Source organism: Peromyscus maniculatus, chromosome 2, assembly GCF_049852395.1.
Source record: "Peromyscus maniculatus bairdii isolate BWxNUB_F1_BW_parent chromosome 2, HU_Pman_BW_mat_3.1, whole genome shotgun sequence".
NCBI lineage: Eukaryota > Metazoa > Chordata > Mammalia > Rodentia > Cricetidae > Peromyscus > Peromyscus maniculatus.
Window position 1 is genome coordinate 165,391,585 of NC_134853.1, and position 21,599 is coordinate 165,413,183.

General features: G+C 47.9%; 1 protein-coding gene across 1 annotated transcript in view; it reads left to right on the plus strand.

Moving 5' to 3' along the window:
* Mtor (mechanistic target of rapamycin kinase) overlaps positions 1 to 21,599 on the plus strand; it is a 113,891-nt gene that overhangs the window by 22,275 nt on the left and 70,017 nt on the right. The window contains exons 14-25 of the mRNA XM_006975240.3: positions 577 to 699; positions 1,378 to 1,467; positions 1,719 to 1,811; positions 2,625 to 2,759; positions 2,980 to 3,109; positions 4,396 to 4,646; positions 14,431 to 14,517; positions 16,756 to 16,923; positions 17,383 to 17,495; positions 17,709 to 17,871; positions 18,933 to 19,025; positions 19,809 to 19,955. Coding sequence (XP_006975302.1) covers positions 577 to 699; positions 1,378 to 1,467; positions 1,719 to 1,811; positions 2,625 to 2,759; positions 2,980 to 3,109; positions 4,396 to 4,646; positions 14,431 to 14,517; positions 16,756 to 16,923; positions 17,383 to 17,495; positions 17,709 to 17,871; positions 18,933 to 19,025; positions 19,809 to 19,955 — 1,593 coding nt within the window. The remainder of the gene's footprint in view (positions 1 to 576; positions 700 to 1,377; positions 1,468 to 1,718; positions 1,812 to 2,624; positions 2,760 to 2,979; positions 3,110 to 4,395; positions 4,647 to 14,430; positions 14,518 to 16,755; positions 16,924 to 17,382; positions 17,496 to 17,708; positions 17,872 to 18,932; positions 19,026 to 19,808; positions 19,956 to 21,599) is intronic.

A 21,599-nucleotide genomic window follows, 5' to 3' on the forward strand; every position in this document is an offset into this window, starting at 1 on the left:
GTGGTGTTCACCTCAAGCATTCCCTTCCCTCAGCCATACCCAGAAGTCTGTCTGGATTGCCAGTGTCTACTTGATCTTGAGCTCACTGCTGTGCTCGGGTTTTGGGGGTGTGAGAACAAGCCTGGCAGCTCTGTGCAGTGATGCCCCAAGATGGACCTCTAGCGCTTCCTTCATGTAGCTGTGTCTGGGTCAGCTGTGGAGGTCTAGCTCTCCTTTCCCCTCACAGCTCTTCTAGCATCCTTTGATTCCTTTGTCCTTATTTATAGACTCTTGGTGATTTTGTGTCTGGACAGGCTTTTCCCCGGGAGCCCTCTCTTCAGTCCCTTGTCTGGAAAACTGTACTCACAGCTCTAACGGGTGCTCCTTCCGCAGTGCCGCAGGACTTTGCACTGCTGTGACTGGAGAAGGGACAGCCAGGGCTGTTCCGGGACCTCACAGATCCCCGCGCTTGCTGAGTGTGCAGTAGAGACTTGATCCAGTGGAAGTCGGGTTCCTTCTCTAGCTCCTGACACATTTCCCTTTACACAGTTCTCTCCGTTTTCCTCTGCCATAGTGTGTCACCTTTCTTCCCTGCAGATTTTGACGGAACTGGAACACAGTGGCATTGGGAGAATCAAGGAGCAGAGTGCCCGCATGCTGGGGCACCTGGTCTCCAATGCCCCCCGACTCATCCGCCCCTATATGGAGCCTATTCTGAAGGTACAGCCCAGCAGAGGGCCAGACTGGTATCTGTCTTACCTCTGTGTTTAGGAGACGGGGTGCTTCAGCACTCCTATACTGAACCGGGTTGATCATTCCTTTGGGCCAGGCTTGGGAACAAGGGCTACACATAGCTCCTCGAGTTAGAGAGTGCTAAGAAGCCACCAGTTGTGGGAATGAGTTTTCTTTTGTGCTTCGGCTCATCATCACCTGGGCTTGGAAAGGAAAAGTAGGTAAAGGGCGGGTGCACTTTCCCCAGATGAAGAAAAGTGAGCTGTAACACATGAACATAGCCTTGGTGCGAAGACGGTATTCATGTGAAGTTTTTCATGTATAACACATACACCACTGGAGGGATGCTAGGCAGGCAGAGTTAAAAGAATATGAGAAACATCTTCAAATCGTGGTGCTTCCTGGAGCATACACTGGGCTTGTGTTTGCTTTAGAGAAAAGCTTGGAAATGCACAGTCCAGAGACTCCTAGGTTCATAAAGCCTAGAAGTAACTTATGTGTGACCTAGAGGGTCCTTGGAGGGCTCTTCTTTTGTTTGGTTGTGTTCTGGTGTTAGGGGTGGAACCCAGAGCTTTGTATGTACTTGGGAGCTGTGCTGCCCTCTAGGGGTAAGATAGAGCTCCTGTAGATTCCAGTCCACACATTTTCTCGTACCTTCTTCTATAGGCTTTAATTTTGAAACTGAAAGATCCAGACCCCGATCCAAACCCGGGAGTGATCAATAACGTATTGGCTACCATAGGAGAACTGGCTCAGGTGAGATCTGCTGCTTTTCCAGGGGTGGAAGGAAACTCTGGCCCTGGGGGAAGTCAGAGTGTTCTTTTCCTCTTTGTTCTCTTTCTGGTTTTGTTTGTTCTTATTTTCGTTTAGAGACAGGGTCTCACTGTGTTGCCCAGGCTGGCCTCAACTTCTAGCGTTATTATAGGTGTGACCTACCATACCCTCCCAAAGAATGTCTTCATGCCATAATCTCTCATCCTGCCTGCCATTGTCTTTTCATCTTGCAGGTTAGTGGCCTAGAAATGAGAAAGTGGGTTGATGAGCTCTTTATCATCATCATGGACATGCTCCAGGACTCTTCTCTGCTGGCCAAAAGGCAGGTGAGTACCACTGTTGGCTGAGTGAGCAGGCAGTCCCATGGGACCAGGAACCAGGGACAGGTTCCTCTCTCTGTTCATTGTAGTGTGCCCAGTCATACATAGAGCTTTGACAGACGGTAAGTGCTTGACATTTTCTTTGAATGTGGAAGGAGAAAAGAATCTCAGAGAAGCCTGGGCTCTCCTCCTGACCAGTCCCCTGCAGTTGGTATCCAGGCTGAGCATCACCATTTCCTCTGTATGGAGGAGGAAAATACCTTCTGCAGTCTGGTTGTCAGAGCCCCAGCTCCTAGATGGAGGAAGCAAGCTTGGACACTGCCTGTGGAGGCAGTCAGCTGCCCCTCTCCCTCCCCAGGCACTGGAGGTTGATAGAGGAGTAGTCTAAAGTGAAGAACAGTATTAATTTCTTCTGTAGTTCCTGGTAGTCATTCAGGATATGAAAGGAGAAAGGTGGGAATATGCTGTATGGTCTTTTGTTGGTTTTTTGAGACAGCGTCTCACTCTGTGGTCAAGGCTGGCCTGGAACTCACTGTGTAGGTAGAACTGACCTTGAACTGAAGGCAGTTCTCCTACCTCAGCCTCCCTAGTACCGAGAGTACAGACGTGAGCCATGACACCCATCTCTATTCTTCACCTTTTGATCCTGTGATTGTAGGTTTGTGCTTGGTCATCTATTTTTATGTCCTGACTCTAGGATTCCTATTCATACTTCCAATTGGCTCTGGCATTTCATTTCATTTTTCTTGATACAAAGAGTATACTTGTGCTTTCTTTCTTGTACTGGTTCAATGAACATGTTGCCTTTTGTCCATTCAGGTGGCCCTGTGGACCCTGGGACAGTTGGTAGCCAGTACCGGCTATGTGGTGGAGCCCTACAGGAAGTATCCCACTCTGCTCGAGGTGCTGCTGAATTTCCTGAAGACTGAGCAGAACCAGGGCACACGGAGAGAGGTAGACAGCATGGGTGCCTGGCCTGCAAAGACTTGACTAGGACAGTGGAGAGAGGAAGTGATAGCAGTGACGTGCCCCACACTGGACTGGGCCTGCACTCTGTCTCTGCTCTGCCTATGGAGACAGTCGTTAGGGTGTGAGGTGTGGGAGAGATGTGCCGTGAACCCTGTTGTGATCAGATGTTGGGGTAAGTGCTTACCTTCTTTCCCTCCCTATCCAGGCTATCCGAGTGTTAGGGCTCCTCGGGGCTCTGGATCCCTACAAGCACAAAGTGAACATCGGCATGATTGACCAATCCCGGGACGCTTCTGCTGTCAGCCTGTCAGAATCCAAGTCGAGTCAGGATTCCTGTAAGTCGGACACATGAGAGACTTGTCAGGTCTGGACTCACGAAACCCTTCCTGGCCAGATTAGAAAGTGTTGGGTCAGATAACTGAAATGATAGATACTGAATCTCTTGACAACTTCTGAATGCTAAGCCTGTGGTCCCTGAATGCAGCGGGGATGCTGTACCCGATACAGCCAAGTCCTCGTGTCTGTCCACAGTCTTTGTCGAGGGTTAACAGGCTGAGTCTCCATTACCTCTGACACCAGGGAGGGAAGTGGGAATCACCCTGACACCCCTGTTCATCTGTCGCTCTTGGTTAGTGCCTCTTTCTTGTTCCTTTGTATTCCCTGGCACTCGTGGGACAGGAGGGTAGTTCTTTCCTTCTCTGGCTTATTTGAGGGCAATCACTACATAGAAAAACCAGTAGCGCCCATGAGTCCTGGGCCCTTTTGTTTTTGCTCCCAGTCTGACAAGAGAGACCCATTGCCTTTTGACAGGAAGCCTGAGGGTTTGGGAAAGAAGATGGAGTCTGAGTTTCTAGTCTCAGCCCACCGTCCACGGGGCAAGCCCGTTTATGAAAGTGAAGTTAGCAGTGGTCTCCCCACTGTTGTAGCAAAATGTGGATTTCCCAAAATTAAACAGATTGTTCCCAAAAGTCTCTGTAGGTGCGGTCATTGTTTTTAAGCCCTCCTCCCTTCTGGGTTGAGGTGCACCTTGTTATTACACTTCGGACCTTGGCCATCAGGAGCAGAGGCCAGGCCAGGTGCTGTGTTCCTCAGTGCTGGCCATCCAGTCTCTCCCCTGCCCCACTCTTTCCTCCTCGTTGTGTATCACTATTCCCAGGACAGAGTCCTTGCTGTTCAGAGTTCAGCATATGCCTGCTAACTGTCTGCATTCCCTGCGGGACCAGCCAGCTGTGGAACAGATGTTTGCCTAATCTAATTCCCTTTATTTTCATTCAGAGGAGTAATTATTTTTATTGATGGTTTCAGCGATGAAGTTGTGAACTGTAATGCTGAGAAGCTATGTTAAACCTGCAATTTAAAGAAAACCCATCATGTACTGTTTTAGGCTTTGGTGGTTTGGGTAATAGAAAAGCCAGAATGGGTTTTGCTCCTGACGGGGAGAGCCTATTCATCGGTTCCTAATAGCCCCTGTGTTCCCTATTCACAGCAGTGTCAGAATGCAGCAGAGAGAACGTATGCATGCTAATGTCTCTGACGGGGCTTTGTTTGCTGTTAACCATGCTTAGCCTCACACAGAGTCCTGTCACCAATACTCATGACTCTCTTTGTCACCTTGTCCTAGCTGACTACAGCACCAGTGAGATGCTGGTCAACATGGGAAACCTGCCCCTGGATGAGTTCTACCCAGCTGTGTCCATGGTGGCCTTGATGCGGATCTTCCGAGATCAGTCCCTCTCTCACCACCACACCATGGTGGTTCAGGCCATCACCTTCATCTTCAAGTCCCTGGGCCTCAAATGTGTACAGTTCCTGCCCCAAGTCATGCCCACGTTCCTTAATGTCATCCGGGTCTGCGACGGGGCCATCCGGGAAGTAAGTGCATTCACCTGCCCGCTTCTGCTCTGCACCACACCGTGTAGTTCTGCCCATGCCTCAACTTCCTCACACCACACTGCTTGCTGCTGAGAACAGTGCCTCTCCTCCCTTAGCTTCCGGCACCTGTGTGTACGGCTGGCTCAACCTGTGTTCTGCTCCATCCCCACAGGATAGCTAGAAGATGAACAGCGAAGTGGGAAGGAACGGCATTGTTCTCAGTAATGTAGTTCAATTGTGGACTGGACTGCAGTCTAGATTTCTGCCTGCTTCTTCCTGACTAGATTTAAATCACACTGGGTTTTTATTGTTTGTTTTTAGGATTTATTTTTATTCATTTTAATTATGTGTACATGTGAGGGGGTATGTACATGTGCCCAGAGAGGCCAGAGACATTGGATCCCCCTGCCGGGACTGGAGTTACCGGCTTGTGAGCCTCATGGGGTTGCTGGGAATCAAGCCTGGCTTCTCTGGCAAAGGTGTGCTCTTAACCACTGCTGGCCGGTGCCACCAGCCCCGCACTGCTCTCACTGGACTCGGGGCCTCTGACCCACTGGACAAGGGCTCTGTCTCGGGCTGTATTCCTCACCCTTTGCAACTTTTTATCCTGAGATAGGATCTCAGCAAATTCTCGAGACTGACTTTGAGCTCTGAGCCCCAGTAGCCTTAAATTTGGAATCCTCTTTCTTCAGCCTCCCTAGTAGCTGAGATTACTATCCTGCTAGGCTCTGTGAAGGCAAGGCAGAATCACACATTTTTCGTGACAGTTCTGAATAGCTGAAGTTGTATAATTCTTGGGTCTAATGGTATCAGTTTGTCCCATGACTTGGAGCACGTGATCAGGGTGGCAGATCTCTCTGCTGTAAGATTTCCCTCCTTGCTTTGAATTATAAGTAATCTGTGAGGTCACACTCTTTGGACTGTGACCGTGCTGTTCCTCAGCTACCTTTCACCCAGTGGCTTTAACATTCCTTGGTAATCCTTGAGTCAGGTGCTGAGCTGGTGGTCATGACCTTGTAGAGTTCTGTGGTTCCTCTGCTTTTACTGGCGAGCCTTATTCTGAAGTTGTCCCTTTCCTCTCTCCTTTCTTGGCTCTTTATTTCCTCTCAACTATAGGATGTGAAGAGTGGTTCCATGACGTCTGTACTCAGGCATGCTGTGTGTACTAGCAGCACACCTCACTCTGGGGATGCCAGGCGGCCTCCAGTTCTTGCTAGTCCTAGAATGCCCTGAGGGTGTGCAGGTGCTGTGGTTCATTATCCTTCCTCTGTGACCGTTACCAATTCGACATACAGTGAAGGGTGTGCTGTAACTTTATAGACTGCTTCCTGACTTTGTGTCTGAAGTACAGAAAGGAGATATATATCCTTTTTGGGACAGGATCTCTCTGTGTTGCCCAGGCTAGTCTCCCACTCCTGGGCTCTCGGGATCGTACCCACCCAAGTAGCTGTGGACTTGAGTTGTGAGCCACCATGCCTGGCGTGCAGCTCACTTTTGCGCATTGTTCCTGTAATTGTCAACCTCATTAAATTCTTATTAACTCTGTTGGCTACAAATGCTCCCAGATTTTCATTCTAGATAATTACATACTCTGAAAAAGAAGGGAGTTTGGATAGTGTTCATTTTAAACTATAAATCATTTATTACTTTTTTTGCTGCATTGCTGGGTCGCCACTGCAGTGCTGTTTCAGAGGAAGGAGAGTGCAGATCTTTAATCTTGTTTCTGATTTTCATGCTGACTTTAACTGCTATTATGTTTTTATTACTTGTTATACCTGTAGTATATACTGTAGGGTTTGGGCTGATGCTTTTTAAAGTTTTTAATATTTCTTTTTTTTTTTTTTTTTTTTGGTTTTTCGAGACAGGGTTTCTCTGTGTAGCTTTGCGCCTTTCCTGGAACTCACTTGGTAGACCAGGCTGGCCTTGAACTCACAGAGATCCGCCTGGCTCTGCTTCCTGAGTGCTGGGATTAAAGGCGTGCGCCACCACCGCCCGGCAATATTTCTTATAATCTTAAATTATTGGAAGTTTTTTTTTCTTTTTAATCTTGAATGATATTGAATTTACCAAATGCCTTTTCTTTGTTTTAATATTCATGTTTTATTCCCCTTCAATGTCTTGGTGTGTTGCATTATGTTGAAATAAGTTCTGATGCTGGAACACATCCACATATCCTTTTATTAAAACCACTCTGGTTGTTATAAATTTTTAACCTATTGATACTGCATGTGATATTAAATTACGAATTTTTGCATGAAATAGAATTGATCTGTAGTTTTTGGAAACTGCAGGCTCAAGATTGATTTAGCTTTCTTCTCGTCAGGAGTTCTTACGACTGTTCTGGTTAGCTTTTTCTGGGAAACACTAGCTTTATCTAAGTGATGACACTGTCATGAAGATGCTTCCACTGTTTGCTTATATTTCCATTTGTTTTGGGGAGGTTGTTTGTTGGTTTTTGTTTTTCGAGACAGGGTTTCTCTGTGTAACAACTCTGGCTGTCTTGGAACTAGCTCTGTAGACCAGGCTGGCCTCAAACTCAAGAGACCAGCCTGCCACTGCCGCCCAGATCTCTCTTTTTTGAATACAAGGCATCTTGTAGCACAGACCTGCCTTGAGCTTGCTGCATAACCAGAAAGCCCTGATTTTCCTGTCCCCTTATGTCTACCTCCTGAGTGGTGGGATTACAGATGTGTGCCACCAGTCCCAGTTTATGCTGTGCTGGGGATGGAACCCAGGGCTCTGTACGTACTAGACAGGCATTCTACCAACTGAGCTATGTTGTAACTCGTGTGTGGGTTCATGGGGGTCTGTGGAAAGAAGACACAGAGGCACTCTAAGGATGATTTTTAGCTTTCTCCAACAGCAGGGGGATCAGCTGCTGGGGACTGACTCACTGTCCTTAGCAAAGGGCCTTTTTATTGTTATCCAATTCACACCTTTAGCAAGTCAGTTCCATATACCAACACCTCTTATCTAAGCTGCCCAAAGAGGCAATGCCAAATGCAGATTCTCAGTTAGGAGACATTTTGGTTTGCTGAGTTTGCCCCCAACCTAGTTCTGCATAGGCTTTGCACCTTTAGGAAACTCTCAGACAAGATTTACATGTTTCAGAGGGAAGGTATGAGACAAAAGGTAGCAGTCACAAAGGGCAGATTAAAGCCAGGTGCTAACACTCCAGAAGGAAACCAGCTGCAGCTCTGCAGAAACTCTCCCTACAAAGCTGCATTGGCAGGCCTGTGCCTAGCTTTCTTCACTCAACATAATGCCTCCGGGGGTCATTCATGCTGTAATATATATTAGTAGTTTGCTACCTCCTTGCTGAATAACAATGAATTCTCGTTAATGTTCAAAAATAAGTCCTTTCTATGTTCTGACATGATGGTTTCTTCTTTCACCCTTGAGTTGTTCAGAAGTAGGTATTTTATTTGCACACTTAGAAGGTTTTTAATTTCTCTTTTTGGTATCGATTTCTAAGTTAATTGCATTGGGTTTGTCATTCTTTTGTGTTTGCTGAATTTGCCTGATGGTTTCATTGCTTCATTGATTTTCACAGATTTCCTGTATGCTTGTGCTTGCTACCGTTACCACTAGCTTTTACATACATCATTAGACTGTGTTCAGATTGTGTGTGTGTGTGTGTGTGTGTGTGTGTGTGTGTGTGTGTGTGTGTGTGTGTGTGTACATGTTCATATGTATGTTAGTGTTATGCCCAAATTGTGGTGACCCCCAAAAGACCACCATGGAGACCAGATCCCATATGTAAAAGAAGCAAAGAACCTTATTTTCAAGCTCAGAGCTTGGACTCTGTCTGATACAGCCCTGAGAGCACAGAGCCCAGGCCAGAGCCTAGGCAGGGTGGGGTTTTTATTGAAGCAGAGGTTGGGTTGAGGGAATTTCCAGGTTTCAGGACCCTGATTGGCTGACATTTGTCTAGGATTATAGGGAATGTTGGGAATGACAGGTATTTCCTCTTAGATGCAGGCCCCACTGGATGGGGTCAGCTTATGGCTTTTCCTGGGTCCAGAGGTTGCCTGACAGAACCTGTGTCTGGGCCTCTAAGCTTGTCATGGCAGCTGTATGGTCAAGCTGTTTGGGGGACCACCCTCCCACACACATTGGCATGTTTGTGGGCACACATGTATGAGGTGCATGTTCATGTGTGGGCATTCGTGTGGGCCAGAGGTTGCTATCAGGTATCTTTCCCTCTCTATTTTGTATGTTGAGGCAGGATCTCTAACTTAAGTGCAGAGCTCGCTGATGTAGCACGTGTAACTCCCAGCTCTGCTGTGGGATCTCCTCTGCCTCCCAAGCACTAGATTGCGGTTGGCCCGCCACACTTGCTGCACGCACGTTCATGGATGCTGGTGTTCTAAAATCAGGTCCTTGTGCGAGCAGTTTAGCCCACTGAGCCATCTCCCCAGTCCCGTGTTCTTGTGAAGTTTTTGTTTGCTAAATCTATCAAATGGGGACAGAACGGAGGTCAAATTTCCTTGCTTAGTGTGTGTTGTTGGTGTTGCAGAACTTCCCTGGGGTGTCTCTTTCTGTTTATCTGAGAGAGGGACAGCAGACCAATGCAAGAGCTCCTCCAAGTCCAGCAGGTAAAGCAGTGGAGAGGCAATGGGTGACTTAGGCAGCTGTACCACCAAAGACCACAGTTATGTCTCTCTGTCTCAGGTTCTCTGAGCTTCTTGATTCTTGTGAGCATCTTGTGAGTTCCAGGAGTCTCCCTCCAGAAGGGAGAGTTTCAATCTGGAGGAAACCATGTGCAACAATTCATTTTTCATGCTTTCATCAGTTCTCATATTTATTTACTTTTACAATTGTCTTTATTTGTAGTTGGGTGTATAGGCGTGTGTATGTGTGTATGCCCACTTGAGTGAGTGCAGGTACCCAAGGAAACCAGAAAAGGGCGTTGGATCCCCTGGAGCTGGAGTTACAGGCAACTGTGAACCAAATGATGTGGTTGCTAGGAACTGAACATAGGTCCTCTGTGAGAGCAAAATTTGTTCTCAACCATTGAGCCATCTCTGCAGCCCATCTCAAATATTTTTAAGATTACGGAGTTGTTTGGTTGTTTGGTTGGTTGGTTTCTGTTTTTTTTTTTTTTTTTTCTCCAAGACAGGGTTTCTCTGTGTAACAGTCCTAGCTGTCCTGGAACTAGCTTTGTAGACCAGGCTGACCTCGAACGCACAGAGATCCACCTGCCTTGCCTCCCAAATGCTGGGATTAAAGGCCTGCGCCACCTCTGCCCAGCTAAGATTATGTTTTTAAGTACATGCAAATATATCTTCATAGTAAATTGAATTTTTCATCATTATGTAGTGACCCTGAAGGGCCTTGAAGACTACCCTAAAGTTTATTCTGCCTAGTAATGTAGCTGTTCTCCTGTGATGAGTGTGTCTTTTTCTGTCCTTTTACTTTCAACTGTCTTCTGCCTTTGGTTTTTGCCTAGTCCCTTGTAGGGATAATACTAGGTTAACTTCCTAGTCAGACTTTAAAATCCGGGGTGTTTTTTGTTGTTATTGTTTTGTTTTGGTAGGATAGGTCTTTGTATATAAGCCCAGAGTGGCTCCCAGCTCTCTGTCATCCTGCTCCAGGTTTCCAAAGGACTGGGATTACAGGAAAATCTGCCCTTGAGTCTGCGTCTGGTCCAGCTGCTGTCATTATGGTTCTGTTGGAGCTGGGGTTACTTCTGCCCTTAGTACTTTCCTGTGCTATAGAGGGCTGCTTGCTTGATTTGTCTTTATTGATCCGACTTTTATTTTTATATTATCTTTTCCATTTTACTATCGGTTACCGTTCGCTTGTTTGTTTGTTTGTTTTTTGTTTTTCGAGACAGGGTTTCTCTGTGTAGCTTTGCACCTTTTCCTGGAACTCACTTGGTAGCCCAGGCTGGCCTCGAACTCACAGAGATCCGCCTGGCTCTGCCTCCCGAGCGCTGGGATTAAAGGCGTGCACCACCACCGCCCGGCGTTTGTTTTTTAAGACAGGGACAGGGTTTCTCCCTGGCTGTCCTGGATCTTGCTCTGTAGTCCAGGCTGTCCTTGAACTCACAGAGATCTGCCAGGCTCTGCCTCCCGAGTGCTGGGATTAGAGGTGTGGGCCGCCATCCTTGCTTGTGTTTCACATTCCTACTTTGATTTCTGTAAGCATCTTCAGCAGACTTTCACTGTCAGTGTGATGAGGCTCTTTTCTCTAAATCCTTGTTTGACCCAATTCATTGTTCTTTGTCTCTCTGGTCCCTTGTGATGGCCCCTTCTGGGTGTTTTGTGGCCGTACATCCTCATTTAGACACTCCCTGAAGCAGTGCCGGAACATCTGCTCTGAGGAGCGGAGAGGAACAGTTGTGCTTTGGGTCCCAGGCCACCCAGGTAGTTAGCCCATCTGGGAGTAGGCCTGAGATGCTCAGCTCCTCCAGGAGAGTTTCCACCTAGAACTCATGTTAAGACCGACAGTTTCTTTGTCCGCTTTTGCCAGTAGAAGGAGCTTTTCTTTTCTTTAATTAGAATTCACTTTTCTCTTTAGATGTATCCCATTAAAGTTCTGGGTTTATGCAAAACGATTGGATTCTGATGATTTGGTTTTTTTAATGCATTAATTTCCAGTTTTCATAGTGGGAGGATTCAGAGATTTAGTCTACCATGTGTTTCAGGAACAAAGTCACACACACACACACACACACACACACACACACACACACACACACACATACACGCCTGTATTTGCAGGGGTAGAGGAGGTGTGCATGTCCCACAGCACACGTGGAGAGCAGAGGACAACTTGCAGTGGGGACTGCTTCTCTCCTTCCTCCCTGTGAATCCCAGGGATTAAAGTCAAGTCCTCAGGTGTGGCAGCAAATGCCTTTGCCCTCAGAGCCATCTCACTGACCAAAACCTTCATATTCTTTCCTATTACTGTTCAAGGGTTTTGTTAGTTTTTATTTTTAATTGTCTGTGTGTGTGTGTCTGTGTGGGAATGTACACATGAGGGCAGGTGCCTTCAGAGTTCAGAAGAGGATGTTGGATGCCCTGGAACTGGAGTTGCAGGCAGCCATGAGCTGCCCCGTGTCGGTGCTGAGAACCCAACTTGGGTCCTCTTTTTGTGCAGTCCCCGCTCTTAACCACTCGCAAGCTGGCCTCAGCCCAGGGTTCAGGGTTTTAACAAAGAGAAAGCCCGTGAAGGTGCTGCAGGAATCTTGCTGGAATAAGCGCTGTGACACCAGTGAGCGTGGAAGAGAGGAGATGTCACCAGTGGACCGAAGCCAGGACAGCTCCTGACAGGCTTCTTCCATGTCAGGTCCACTTTGTACTCGAAGACTCCAGAGTAGGGGTGGGCAAGCAAACAAGATTCTACAGAGCTGACTTGGCAGTCAGCAGGTTGTTAAGGGCAACCACCAGTTGTCTCAGCTGTTTCTCCAGGTCATTCTGTCCCAGGTAGCAAGTGGACTCCTACTCAGCAAGTAGGCAGTGCTTTAAGTAAACCACCAAGTAAACCAGTAACTAATCATTGTCTTTTCTCCTTTATTCTACTTCAAAAGAATCTACGGGAGAAGAAAAGGGGGTGGGCCCCGAGTCTTTGCTTGGGTGTGAGGCGCTTGCACCCCTGCTTTAGCATTAGCTGTCAAGCTTGCCTCCCTGGGCATGACCCGGAACCAGGAGGCTCATTTCCTCTTTCTCTCTAGTGTTTTCCTGACCCCCTGCTTCCTCAGTACCCTGCTTTGCCTCTGGCTTAGGTTTTCCATCTTCTTTCAGGTTCTTATAACAAATTTAGCTGACGTGCCATTTTATCTAGAGTTTCCTGTCCCTTGATCTTTTTCATGAAAGTGCCAGCAATGATTCCGTGAGGGACATGCTGAGATGGGCTGAGCCATGTGGTGCTGGGGTTTGAACACTTTAGCAGCCATGGGGTCCCTGTTAGGAACTAATACAAGGCTGTCTGTGGACCTGATTCTGTGTGTCTTGTCCTCACTTCTGCAGGCAATGACCTCCAAGAGTGCATAACTTAATATTTTATTTGTTGTGATAGGATGTTGCTAAAAAGTACAGAGTACCCTTGAGCTCACTATGTAGCCCAGGCTGGCCTGGAACTGTTGATCTACTTCCCCCAGCCTCCTGAGTACTATGAGCACAGGCAGGCTCTTGTCACTGTTCAAAGCAATAAATACTATTTTACTCATCCCCAACTGACCCAAGCTTCCAAACGAAGAAAGGAATAAAATGCATGTTTCTTTCCAGCCTTGTTACTGGAGAGGAACAGACAGAGAGAGCTGTAAAGTCCTGCAAGTCACAGGAGCTTCCTTACCTGAGCCTTTCCTGGTCCCTGGTTCACTTAGTGGTGGCAGCTCTTCTGACAGCTTTAGGATGCCACCTGCTGGGGTTGGTGACTCACACCTGTGATCCATCCCAGGATGTCAGTCTAAGGCAAAGGCCAGCCTGGGCTACAGAGTAAACCCTGTCTCAAAACTCAAAAAACAACAGCAACCAAAAATAATAATTAAAAATGATACTACCCTAAATAGAATCTCCTCACTCCTATCCAGTCCCTCTCCAAGTTTGCTCCTCATTTTGGCTCACAATTTCTTTGAGATATCTTAAGACCTAATTGAGAGCTGGATGTAGTAATGGCATGTCCAAAATTCAGCACTTGAGAAGTGGAGGCAGGAGGATCAGAAGGTCAGGGATACCTGGTAGTAGTGGTACATTCCTTTAATCCCAGCCCTTGGAAGGCAGAGGCAGGTGGATCTCTGTGAATTTGAGGCCAGCCTGGTCTACAGAGTTGAATTCCAGGACAGCAGGCTATTACATAGAGAAATCCTGTCTTGAAAAAACAAACAAACAAACGAGATGATCAGGGAAACTTTAGTTATAGCAAGATCAAGGCCAATCTGGGCTACATGAGACACTGTCTCAAAAAAAAGTAATTGATTTATTACTAATAAATTGATTATAATATCCACAATGAGGAGTTTATGTTTATATTTATTTATTGAGACAAGGTCTCACTGTATAGCTTTGGCTGGACTATAACTCACTACATAGATCAATCTAGCCTTGAACTCTTAAAAACCCACTTAGCTCCAAGTCTCATGAGTGCTGGGATTAAAGGTGTATACTACCACACTCATACTTTGGAAAGTAAGTTGCAGCAAATTAGGACCCAGTTACATTTGTAGTTGGCTAATAATTTCATGCCAGGTTTGTTGTTGTTGTTGTTTGTGTTTGTGTTTGTTTGGGGACAGGGTCTCCTTTGTTGTACTGGCTGTCCTGGAGTTTGCTATGTCAACCAGGCTGGCCTCCAACTCACAGAGATCCTCCTACCTCTGCCTCACAAATGCTAGGATTAAAGATGTGTGCCACCATTACTGGTCTTATACCTATTTTTTTTTTTTTAAGTCGTTAGTGACTCACAAAGCTATGCTCCTGACAGTCACGCCACACAGAGCAGCATTCAGTCCCACTCTGGTGCTTTCCATGTATGGCCTGGGGTGGCACTTGGGATAGTCCATGACTAAAGCACTGCTGTCTGCAGTTTCCCACCACAGAGGCAGGCACAGGAGGTGACAAGGCCCTGTAAGCCACCAGTCTGGCTATGAGCTCCTGCCATCCAGTGATTGGCTGTCCTAGTGTGTAAGATCCTTCACCGCTGCAGGGTTTAAGTCTCCTGAAGCATACTTCAGTAGATGGGGTGCTGTGCACAACCCCAGAGTTGTCTTTGCTCATTGCTGGGTAAGCCTGTGAGTTCTGTATCCTTCAGGTACCAACCTGTTATCTCTTGTCTCTTTCAGTTTCTGTTCCAGCAGCTGGGGATGCTGGTGTCCTTTGTGAAGAGTCACATCCGCCCTTACATGGATGAGATAGTCACCCTCATGAGAGTGAGTAGAAGTTACTGCTCTCTGTTCATCTGCATTTAGGTCAAGGGTTTCCCAGAAATTAGTTTAGGTTACGTGGATGTTGCCTTCACAGATCACTGTAGAGCTGTTACATGACTGCAGAGAATAGGACTCCACAGTGCGTGTATTAGTCATTGGGGGTTGATGGTGCAGGCTCCCAGCTCCCAAGTACAAGAATGGAAGTCTGAAGTCCGAAGAGAAATCCTGAAATAATTATTCTGCCGAAGACATTCTTGAGTTACTTGCCCACACACAGCCAAGTAGTTTCACTTCAGTATTGCAGCAGCGCTTTCTTACTCCTACAGAAGCCCCTCTTCTTACTCCCCATAACCCACAGCTCGGGTGGGTTGGGAATTGTTTTCCTAGGCCTCTGAAGTACCTGTCAGGCACTGGGTAACGAGGTGAAACTTTGCCCTGCAACCTCCAAAGACATAAATGTCATCTGACTTCAGTGGCACCCAAGGAGGGGCTGGGGCCTAGCATTTCATTGAATGAGTTAAGCAAGTGCTAGAAGATACCCCGATAACAGAAACTGTTTTCTACTGCCCTATGTGATTTAAGTGATTGTGTGAGGAGGGTTGCTTTGTAGTTAACTTGGCGGAAGCAGCAGGGCCAATATCAAAATGGCTCACTTCCCCAGAGGAACTTCCCAGCGCCTGGGTTCAGAACTGAACAGCCCCTACATGTATAAATCATTAAAAGCTGCTGTGTTCCCATTTTCTACCATGGAGGACTCAGTGCAGGAAGAGTTAGGCCAAATGCTTAACTGCCCAGTGGATGGCCTTGGGGAAGGAAGGCAGGAAGGAATCAGTGTGCTCAGGGTAGGAAGCTGAAGGCCTCTGAATCACCCCCACCTCCCTCAAGGAAGTATGACCAATGCACAGGGATTGGAGGAGGGCCTCGCCCGCAGAATGCAGCTTTAGTTCCGTCCCAGCGGAGAAGACGGAGCAGGTGTTCTTCCTTTGGCTGTTGATCCTGGACATTTTAATGAGCTCCCTCGAGTCCAGGAAGAGAACAGTCTGTAAGCAATGATCTAGCCCACATCCCCAGGCAGACTGCTGGCATCTGAGTAAAGAAACCTCTGTGAAGAGCCCGTGGTGATAGGTTGAGAAACTCGGCGTTCTCTGAAGACAGCAAGTGGGGTCCAAGTGAATGAACATAAGACAGACCAGGACCTACAGACTGCAGGGTCACTGCTGGGAGTGAGCAGGTTTTCCAGAGGGGGGTGTGGTGTCCAGCAGACAGGAAGTTTAGACAGACCAGGACCTACAGACTGCAGGGTCACTGCTGGAAGTGAGCAGGTTTTCCAGAGGCGGGGGGTGTCCAGCAGACAGGAAGTTTAGGCAGCATTTTCTAGTGTGATTTCCCCTTGTTCTTCCCGACTGCCCGTGTGCATTGTTCAGGCCCTGGGAGCACTGGTGCGTGTGCCACCATCAGCAGCAGAGTGTCTGGCACTTTCAGTCTCCTGCTCCAGAGGCTCTAAAGAAAGCTGTAGGTCCATTTTCGAAGTGACTTGAGATGACAGTTTTCATGGAGTTGGAGACTTGGGCCGGTTTGCCTTGCAGTTAGTTCCAAGGCAGAATCTGGAGCCATTGGCCAGGTTTTTATATCAGTAACTTCTATGGATTGTTCCTGCATGGATGTGGAAGTACATACTTTGTTGCAGTATCCGGTGGACAGGGTGTAGGGAATAGGTGTCAGATCCTGCCCAGCCAAGTATAAATCCTGAAAGGGCAGAACTCCTGGTAACACTGGGGTTCTCCTCTGGTAGAGGATCAGAGCTCTTGGAGTGACTCAGATGTAAACATGTTTGTTTGTAAACAGTCTGATGACTAGAGTATTCCAGATGTTCTGGTAGGTTCCAGGGATCAGAGAAGAATTGGTGAAGTCTCTTGCCCAAGTCTAGCAGAGAGGCTTGCCCTCCCAGCAAGTTAGCATCGTACTGGGAAGGAACGACAGGGGTCCGAATGGGTGAGTGCAGCCCAGGAGGAGTGAGTGAGAAAGTGACAGAGAGGGCACACTGAGCACACCCTGGGCTTCTAGGGGAGGACTGCAGGAACACAGCATGGAGGAGGGGGCACCCAACACCTGGGAAGTGCAGTGTTGTCTGTCCCTGTGGCTGTGGGCACGCAGTGAGAGGAAGATGGGAAGACACTCACTGCGTTTTCGCCCTTTTTAGCAAATGAGTGCCTGAGTCTCCTCTCTGTCTCCCCTCTCTAGGAATTCTGGGTCATGAACACCTCAATCCAGAGCACAATCATTCTCCTCATTGAGCAAATTGTGGTGGCTCTTGGCGGTGAATTTAAGCTCTACCTGCCCCAGCTGATCCCACACATGCTGCGTGTTTTCATGCATGACAACAGCCAGGGCCGCATCGTCTCCATCAAGGTGAGCAAGGGTCCCAGCCTCCTCAGATCCGTGGGTGACAACTGAGCTGTGGGCCCTGTTCTGGGTGACATGCTGATAGGTGCCCAACAAGACCAAATTCCAGGTACAAGGACATCTAGCACTGGCAGTGTCTTTCCGGAATATTGACAGTCCTCTCTTTATTAACTTCTGTTTTGTCTCCTTCGGTGGGTTGCTCTTAGTAAAGGTTCATCTCAAGCCAGCCGTATGATTTAGCACCTGATCTACGTCAGCTGAGACAAAGCAGAGAAAGCAAAGTAGCATGTACTCATAAAATAAGGGGAAGGAGGCACCAAAAAGAGCGCAGTCCAGAGCCCTTTGGCAGGGGCTCTTCAGAATCCCTGCAGAGCTTTGGGTTTTCTGTATACTGCCCCGCTGTGTCCCGGGCTACGCGATGCCTTCCTGTATCTCTTTACCACCACGCTCTTGCTCACTTTGCAGCTGTTGGCGGCGATCCAGCTGTTTGGTGCCAACCTGGATGACTACCTGCATTTGTTGTTGCCTCCGATTGTGAAGTTGTTTGATGCCCCTGAAGTCCCACTGCCATCGAGGAAGTAAGCACCCTGTCTTAGCAGGCCATCTTGGTGGCTTTCATTTCTGCACCCATCGTTAGTTCAGAAATGTCCCGGATTGTGGAGATCCTGTTGCTGCCCTCCTGGTGTGTAACGTTTCGGGTTCATAGCACCCACAGTACCTCGCAGCCATTCCTTCCCGTTCGTTCCCTCAGTGCTGAGGTTGAGGTAGCCTTCAGCTTGCACTTGTTGTAGGGCTGCCTTGGAGACAGTGGACCGCCTGACAGAGTCCCTAGATTTCACTGACTACGCCTCCCGAATCATTCACCCTATCGTTCGAACGCTGGACCAGAGCCCGGAGCTGCGTTCCACAGCCATGGACACACTGTCTTCACTTGTCTTTCAACTGGGGAAGAAGGTAAGATGGGACTCCTGAACGACCCATGTTATTTATTGTACCTCGTTGGTGAAGAAAAACTTGGGAACTCTCCAGTTGTTAGGACGTAGGTCGGTGTGTGGGTCTCGGCCAGTCTTGGAGAAGACGCACTGATTTCACTTGTTATTCTTCTCCTTCCTGCCTGTGTTCAGCCAGTGTGAATTGAAGCACCTGTGTAGGCTGAGTGTCGTTCTAGAGATTGCAGAGATTAGCTGGGGATGGAGTGCCTCCCGAGCCAGTGCGTGGAGGCCTGGGGTTTGTCCCCAGCACTGCATAAAACTCGGTGGCACCTACATTCTGGGGAAGCAAAGTGAGTCACACTCCCCCTCCTCCTCCCTCCCCTACCGACCTGAGTGTGCTGGGTAAAAGTGGGAAGAAACGCCACTCATTCAGGGGAGCTAGGAAAAACTTTTCTAATCAGCTATAGTTTAAACAGAGACCTGACTCCAGTCACCCCAGCTCCAGAGTTACCTGGAGATACGAGGAGCACCAAGTGCACAGGGTGAGGTGGGCAGCTGGAGATGGGAGCACCAGGGTGAGGTGGGCAGCTGAAGACGGGAGCACCAGGGTGAGGTGGGCAGCTGGAGACGGGAGCACCAAGTGCACAGGGTGAGGTGGGATAAGCGCCATCAGCATCTGTATGCCTGGAAGCTTGTTGGGAATGCAGGATCTCAGGCCAAATCTGCAGATTCAGGAACTTGGGCTGTGTCATAAGCCTCCGGGGTGCCAGGGCCCACCAATGTGTGCAGGTCACTGGGAGGACTTTTATGCTGAGCAAGACTAGAAGGCTTGGGAGATTTTGATCACAGGAAAATAGAATTGATAATATTTTAAAATGAGGATTGTCAGTGAAGTGTGGAGAAATGGACTGTAGAGCAGCAGACCTGGACACTGAGGAAATGGAAGGCAATGGGGAATTGGCCTGGCATTCCAGCTGGGGTGAGAAAAAGTTCTAGCGCTGAGCCAGCCAAGCGTGGGAAAGTAGCTCTGCTCTCTCTTCTCCAGAGTGATAGTTTCTGGTGTCTTCCTCCTTCCTGTCATAGTACCAAATCTTCATTCCAATGGTGAATAAAGTCCTGGTGCGACACCGGATCAACCACCAGCGCTACGACGTGCTCATTTGCAGAATCGTCAAGGTGAGTGGGCGCCCTTCTGCTTGAGGTCCCAAGAGTCTTTCCTTCTTGGCATTCTGGTCACAGCAAAGGGCAAGCCGAGGCTAGCCTTTTAGCCCTGGCTAGGACTGGCAGGCATGTCTGGAGAAGGTGGTTTTTTTGTTTTTTGTTTTTCAGAACTGTAGGCTGTGTGGTCTCTCTGGTTTCTGTTGAAGCTTCTGACTTCCGCCTCTGTGACCTTTTTGGTTGGCCACACACAGCACAGAACATATGAGCCTGGCCCCAGACTAATTAGATTTCGTTTGTGGACACTGAGGTTTGAGTTTCTCACAATCTTCCATGTATTGTGAAGGATTCTTTTTTTTTTTTTTTTTTTCAGAGCTGAGGACGGAACCAAGGGTCTTGCACTTGCTAGGCAAGCGCTCTACCACTGAGCCAAATCCCCAACCCCTAATTTTTTTTCTTAACCATTTGAGAGTGTGAGAAAAAAAAAAAATCATCCCTCTCTTGGGCTGTATGAAAACAGGTAGCAAGCTGTGTGCTGTGTGTGCCCTCAGCACTTGCTCAATTTATTCTCACTTACAGTTTGCCTTCGCCTGGCTTTGTGGCTGCCCTGTGAAAGGTTTCTCAGTGACCCACCCCAGTGGGGAGCTCAGCCAGCTGTGGTTATTTTACGCATACATGCAGTGTGTCCTGCTTGTTGAAATCCTGGCTCTTCCAGGCAGGAAGCTACCTAGGTCTGTGACCGTTTTGGAAGCGGGGAGCATCTGGTAGGGGTGCGGGTGTTTCAGTACATCTCTGTTGCAGGGGTACACACTTGCTGATGAGGAGGAGGACCCTTTGATTTACCAGCACCGAATGCTCAGGAGTGGCCAAGGAGATGCACTGGCCAGTGGACCAGTTGAAACGGGACCCATGAAGAAGCTGCATGTCAGCACCATCAACCTCCAAAAGGCAGGTCCATTGTTTCCAGGGTTTTGGGAAGCAGAGCTCTGTTTTCCTCTCTCACTCAAAACTTTCATCTCTTGCTACTTTGAATTTAAACCAACCAATGAACTTTTGTTTAAAACAAAAAATCTCAGCATTATGAACGTAGGCCATTGTGTGTTTTTACATTTGTTTGTTTCTTTGCTTTGATTTTTTTATGTACCAAAAAGCATGCACCACCATGACTGGCAATAAATAAATAAATTTTAAAGCATTAAAAAAATCACTGGCCTGGTGGCGGTGGCACATGCCTTTAATTCCAGCACTCATGAGGCAGAGCCAGGAAGATCTCTGTGAGTTCGAGGCCAGCCTTGTCTACAGAGCGAGATTCAGGACAGGCACCAAAACTACACAGAGAAACCCTGTCTCGAGAAAAAACAAAAACAAAAAGAAGAAACAGAAGTGCCAGGCATGGTAGTGCACACCTGTAGTCCTGTCCCACAGTAGACTGAGGCAGTAGGATTGTGAGGGTTTTTTTTTGTTTTGTTTTGTTTTATTTGAGACAGGGTTTCTCTGTGTAGCCCTGACTCTCCTGGAACTCGCTCTGTAGACCAGGCTGGCCTCTGCCTCCTGAATGCTGGGATTAAAGGTGTGTGCCACCACCACCTGGCTATAAAATTTTCTTTCTTTTTTTAATTATTTGCTTATTTTATTATGTGCAGTGGTGTTTAGCCTGCATGTGTATGTCTATGTAAGGGCGTCAGATCCTCTGGAACTGGAGTGACAGACAGTTGTGAGCTGCCATCTAGGTGCTGGGAAATTAACTTGGGACCTCTGGAAGAGCAGCTAGTACTCTTAACCACTGAGCCACCTCGCCAGCCCCTATAAAGCTTTTTTTTTTTTTTTTTTTTTTTTTTTTTTTTTTTTTTTTTTTTTTTTGGTTTTTCGAGACAGGGTTTCTCTGCGTAGCTTTGCGCCTTTCCTGGAGCTCACTTGGTAGCCCAGGCTGGCCTTGAACTCACAGAGATCCGCCTGGCTCTGCCTCCCGAGTGCTGGGATTAAAGGCGTGCGCTGCTGCTGCTGCTGCTGCCGCCGCCGCCGCTGCCGCCGCCGCCGCCCGGCAAGTTTTTTAAATGTAGAAAATTAAGTATCTTTTGTGTTTCCTTAGAACTAGGGCCTTTTGTTGCAAACAACATTCTCATGAGAGCAAAGCTGGCATCTCAGTTTCCCTTCCTGCTGCTGTGATAAAAGTCTCCAGCAAGGCCGGGCGTGGTGGCGCACGCCTTTAATCCCAGCACTCGGGAGGCAGAGGCAGGCGGATCTTTGTGAGTTCGAGGCCAGCCTGGGCTACCAAGTGAGCTCCAGGAAAGGCGCAAAGCTACACAGAGAAACCCTGTCTCGAAAAAACCAAAAAAAAAAAAAAAAAAAAAAAAAAAAAAAAAAAGTCTCCAGCAAAAGCAGCCTAAAGAGACCGGTGTGTTTTGGTCTATAGTTGCAGAGTGACACGAATAATGGCAGGGAGGCTGTGGCAGCGGGAGCAGGAAGCAGGCTGGTCACATTGCATCCCCACTCAGGAAACAGAGCAGGAGCAGGAAGTGGGGCTGGGCTATAAAACCGCAAGGCCCTCCCCCAGCCACTCATTTCCACTTAAAGGTTCTGTGACTTTCCCAA